The following is a 5436-nucleotide window of genomic DNA, read 5'->3' as shown; positions in this document are numbered from 1 at the left end:
GGTCACTTATTATTTTTAAGCTTCATGGATAAATAGATGTGAGAAAACGTTCTTTCAAACGTTCGAAAGATTTAGAAAAATCACCGTTGCTTGACGGGAAATAGTTGTTTACAGTGGTAACAGGAAGCGGCTACACGTTTTTGCAGTTTTACCTGAATTTCACACCTTGATCAAGTATTTGTATCCATTTATATGAACTAATTAATTGTCAAAGAAGCAAGAACCTTCAGATATGAGCTGATTCGCTTTAAAATGGAAAAATAACACTGACAAAAATCAAAATCTTGCAAAGAACTGGTTGAAACTCGTACACACGGACTCTACTCATAACAGTAATTAAATTGTATTAGTACTATAAACTTAAAGATGGGATTTTTTGACAAACTCGCAAAATGGCTTGGTTTGAAAAAGAAAGATGCAAATGTTATTGTCGTTGGACTTGATAACAGTGGTAAAACAACAATCATTAATCATCTTAAACCGAAGGAAACAAAATCTCACGACATTGTGCCAACAATCGGTTTCACAGTTGAAAAATTTACAAGTAGCGCCTTGTCAATTACAGCATTCGATATGTCAGGCCAAGGCAGATACAGAAATCTATGGGAGCATTACTACACAGAATGTCAAGGCATTATATTTGTGATAGACAGTAGCGACAAGCTTAGAATGGTTGTTGCAAAAGAAGAATTGGATCAACTTCTAAATCATCCAAAAATTACTAATAGAAGAATTCCGGTTCTTTTCTTTGCCAATAAGATGGATGTACGTGAAGCAATTTCAAGTGTTAAAGTTTCTAGTTTGCTTCAGTTAGAACAAATAGAAAACATGAAAAACAAACCATGGCATATATGTGCAAGTAATGCTTTAACAGGGGAAGGTCTTATGGAAGGCGTAGAATGGATAAGTGACCAACTTCGGGATATTATAGATGGAGGCAAATGATTAACACTTATTGATAGGAACGATAGCTGTTATTTTAGTAATTTGAGATATGTACATTTGGTACATATTCAAAGTTAAAGAAATCATAATCAAATGTAAAATACAGCTTAACTTGGTGTTACATGTATATACAATGATATATATTTTACTGAATTCTTGACTTTTGTATTCTTTCTGATGGACGAAAATGACAAATAATAATTCAAGAAAGTATTACACTGTTACAGTGAAAATTCAATATAGTGTAAAAGTTATGTTTTCTTGAAATTATTTAATTAATATTCATCTTGTTATTACATGTATGTTTATTAGTACAGGCTCCTTCACACCTTTTTAAAATTGTTGTTATGTGTCAGTACATTTCATTTGATAAAAAAATAACACTAACACTGACTTATGTATACATTTTTTTCTTATATATATGTTTAATTTTATATACTGTACATGTACATGTAGTCATGGTAGTGTAAATAATAAATTTACATTGAAATGATACAAAAAAATATCAAGAATAATTCTGATTCAAACTTACGACTTTGTTTTCAATTTTATAATTTGCTAGGTTTTACCCTTGTCAATCGCAATCTGTACGTCCAAAAATTGGTTTCCTTTCTCTAACTTTAGTTTGCCTCAACCAAATGTCTTAAAACTTATGCACAATGCTTATTACCACAAAACACAGATCAGGTTTAAATTTTGGTTACATCACTTTTACCATTCTAGAGTTACATGCATATGTATGTCCCTCTGCAAATGAAAAAAATACTGAATTTTTCATAATGACATTTCCGTACCTTTTTTTTAGTTTGCCTTATAACTAAATGTTATGGAACTTATGCACAATGCTAAATTACCACAAAACAAAGATCAAGGTTGAATTTTGGTAGCGATACTTTAACTGTTATAGAGTAACTGTACATGTATGCCACTTTACAAATGGAAAAATTGTTTGATTTTTCATTTCAGTCTGTAACTTTAGTTTGCCTAATTAACTAAATATGTAAAAAATGTATACACAATGCTAATTACCTCAAAACTCAGATCAAGTACAAATTTGGGAAGTGTCACTTCTACAATTCTTGAGTTACAAAATGTATGTCCCTTTATACCATTATATGTTATAGGGGGCATCAGCCGTTTCCCAGTCCCCTACCGACTTTAGGTTTGCACTCTGTCCGTTTGTCCATTTGTCAGTCCGGCAAATCAGTTTTCCAGACTTTTTTCTTCATGCTTGAAGATATTAATTTGTTATTTGGTGTATTGTTTTATCATGACAAGTTACAGGTCAAGTTTGACTTTCATGATTTTAGCTCTTCTCCTTGTTCAGTTAGAGCCCTTTCCCTAGTTGTGCATTGTTTAAGCTGGAAAATAGTTTTTTCTATAAAGCAGGAGTTGTTTCCCATTGCCCAAAATTCTAACATTGGAAGCAAAGTTGGTAATTTGAAAAAAGACTTTTGAATTAGATGTTTCATCAAACATTGATGGTTAATAAGCTTTCATTAACATGGACTCATCAATCAGCCACAGAGACTTATGAAAACTGATGTTAATTGACACAAATTAATTTAAGATCATGAACATCAGGTTCATATGATTTGAATAATTATGGGAAACATTTCAACAGAAAAGATCCTTTAGAAACACGTTAAAAAAAATATGGGTTTGAGGTATAATGTAAATACATCAAAATATAAAGAAGATGTGGTATGAGTGCCAATGTGACAACTCTCACAATGTGTACAAAGTAAACAATTAATGGTCAAAGTACAGCCTTCAACACTAAACCTTTGAAATGTTATACAAGTACAATGTATATCATAGGCGGATCCTTTTGCAAAAAATGTAGATCTAGATGGCCATGAACTTGAAGAAAACTTAGTGTTTCCTACAGCTTTTAAAAAGGGCAGGGTAATTGTTAGCTCAGAGGGCACATTAAGCGCGATGGACAACAATTTTAGGGCACTTACTTAACATAAACAGGCAATTTCTATAAAATGGATTCATTTAAAACATACTAGTTTAATACTATAAAAAGGACATATATTTACATCTGTAATCAATCATTAAAACAAATTGTTAAACAAGAAAAAGTGTGTAAAACATATATATATGAAATATTTAAAACAATAAACACAATTAAAAACAAAATCAGTTCTTTAAAAACAAGAAAGCACTATGTCATATACATGTATATAAAAATATTGCTTTGGTCATATCAATTGTCATTGACAAATCCTCCTTTTTTTCCCTAAAAACAGGTTGACACATTCCCTGATATCCAGGGTAATTTTTAGTAACCAAAATTTATTAAATTACAAAAAAAAATAACTTTACAAATTAACCCCTTCCCCTCTAAGTTTTCTAGTTTAACTTTGTCCCCCACCTTGACCTACTTTCGAAATCCATGATCATTTATAGTTGTCCACATAACAAAGTTAAACCAGGAAATTTATGATATTACGAGTCTGCATACACCTGGATATTCACAGTAAATGCTCAGACATTGATGGACATACAGATTTATAATATTAAAGCAGGCAAATGATTTGAAAAGGCTGATCTGTTGCTGTATGATGAAGGTCAAATGGTCATATTTCATGGTTCAGTGGTTTCGAGTTTTAAATTTATTCAAAAGGATTCTGAAACACATTTTTTTCTTATTTAAATCTAGTTTCTTAAGTTAAACATTCAATTTCAGTTCTCCTGTAGCAAGTGACCTATAATCATAAAGTGTCTTTATTACGTCAAATCCAGTAGTTGTGTTTGGTTTATTAATTTCTGGGTCAAAATTTGTATGACCTTAAAAAAAGGTCATATCTAAGACTAAATTGTGTGATCTTCAATAGTTTGAATCATAGTAAGTTTTCACTCTGCTGTCTGTTGGTACATATATTGAAGATGTGCATGTGTTCAGGGTTTTGATTTTTATTATGTCTCCCGATCAACAATGTCGGATGACATATTGCTTTTCCTCTGTTTCTTTTTTTGTATTATTATTATATATTCTTCCACCTATTTTGTCCAGCAGTTTTCTCGGAGCCGATGGAACCAATCTTAATGAAAGTTAACTATAATGAGGATTCAGGAACACAAAATTTCGGGTTGCAGTAGGTCTTAAGAACATAAAACATGGCTTCCGTTTCCATGGAAACAACAAATGTGAAAAATTCCACTTTTTGGTTTTGGTGGATTATTTGGATATGCTTAAGGTGGTACCTAACACTACAGGGAGATAACTCTGTAAAGTTAGCTAAACGTTTTAATTATGTTGTGTTGTAAAAGGAATATTAAGCTTCTTAATGATCAAAACTGGTGTTTGTCAAACTGCTATATAACCAGTGTTATTTTTTGATAAAACGGTTGGTTCAAATTTTTAGAAATTTTTATGTTTTTGTTAAAGGGTCAAAGTAAGTACTTTAATTTTATGAAAATTAAACGAGCCAAATTAATTTTAGTGAAAGTGTTGGGTACCACCTTAAACTAAGAATCATTATGTTTTGATACAATGTAGGTGCCCGCTATATACTGGTTTTGGTATGATTTTGGCAATCATTGGAACTACTATGTTGCCATGGAAACTACACCAAAACTTTCAAAAATATCAAAATGCTCCAAATTAAATCTCCACTGTAATGATGAGCAACATTGGTAGATGTGGAATCTGGCGTTGGAATTTTGAAAATGTCTTCCGTTACCATGGAAACAATGCAAAACAGGTCAAAATGCTCCAAAAACCTTAAAGTGGCATTTACTTTCTTAAAATGGTAGGTCAAATCCATTGAAACTTTGATGGTATGTTCCCTCCCATGTACCAATGTGGTATCTGCTATTAATTTTTCGGAATGGTCTTTGTTACCATAGGAACCAACAAAAAATTCAAAAATTTCAAAATGCTCCAAAAGGAGTAGGTTCAGTAGAACCCTTTTTGGCCCCAAAAAAGCAGTTTTACAAAATTGTTAAAATGTAAACTTTTAGTTATTTATTGGACTGTAGAATGCTTCTGCTACATAAATAGGGGCTGTTTGACAATACAATGCACATATATATCGGGTACTAGTACCATTAAGTCATGCTAAATTACTGAAATCTTCACAATTCTAGCATTTTAGTTAAATTTTAGACAGTTTTCGTGTGAAACGAAAGTGGCCGCATTCGTGTTCATCCTTAATATTGAAATGTAAGTTGTATTTTATGATAATACATAACATATATAAAGGTTGAGGATGAACACAGATGCGGCCTCTTTCATTTTTGACAAAAATCATCTGAAAAGTGACATTTTTCGGCATATTTGGTAGATTTTTCATATTTGAGCTTAAATCGGGTTGTTTTTAATGACTAAATCAGTCAAAATCTTTCACATAAATAAATTGATTCAAATGAAATAGACACTTAAAAGTGTTTAAAAAGTGGTCAAAATCTTTCATAAGATGAACCTGAAATTTGAGGCCAAAATCGGTCCTTACCGGACCTACTGCTTTATGAAACTTT

At 31.5% G+C, this 5436-nt stretch overlaps 1 protein-coding gene across 1 annotated transcript; it reads left to right on the top strand.

Annotated features, from left to right (window-relative positions):
• The first annotated feature begins 85 nt into the window (after positions 1-85).
• LOC143048218 (ADP-ribosylation factor-like protein 6) lies at positions 86-1338 on the top strand. The gene has a single exon (XM_076221773.1). It carries the CDS (start codon positions 367-369, stop codon positions 943-945), a length of 579 nt encoding a protein of 192 aa, XP_076077888.1. The 5' UTR covers positions 86-366; the 3' UTR covers positions 946-1338.
• Positions 1339-5436: the final 4098 nt, after the last annotated feature.

The sequence above is a fragment of the Mytilus galloprovincialis genome, chromosome 1, assembly GCF_965363235.1.
Source record: "Mytilus galloprovincialis chromosome 1, xbMytGall1.hap1.1, whole genome shotgun sequence".
NCBI lineage: Eukaryota > Metazoa > Mollusca > Bivalvia > Mytilida > Mytilidae > Mytilus > Mytilus galloprovincialis.
This window is presented reverse-complemented; position numbering and strand designations above follow the sequence as displayed.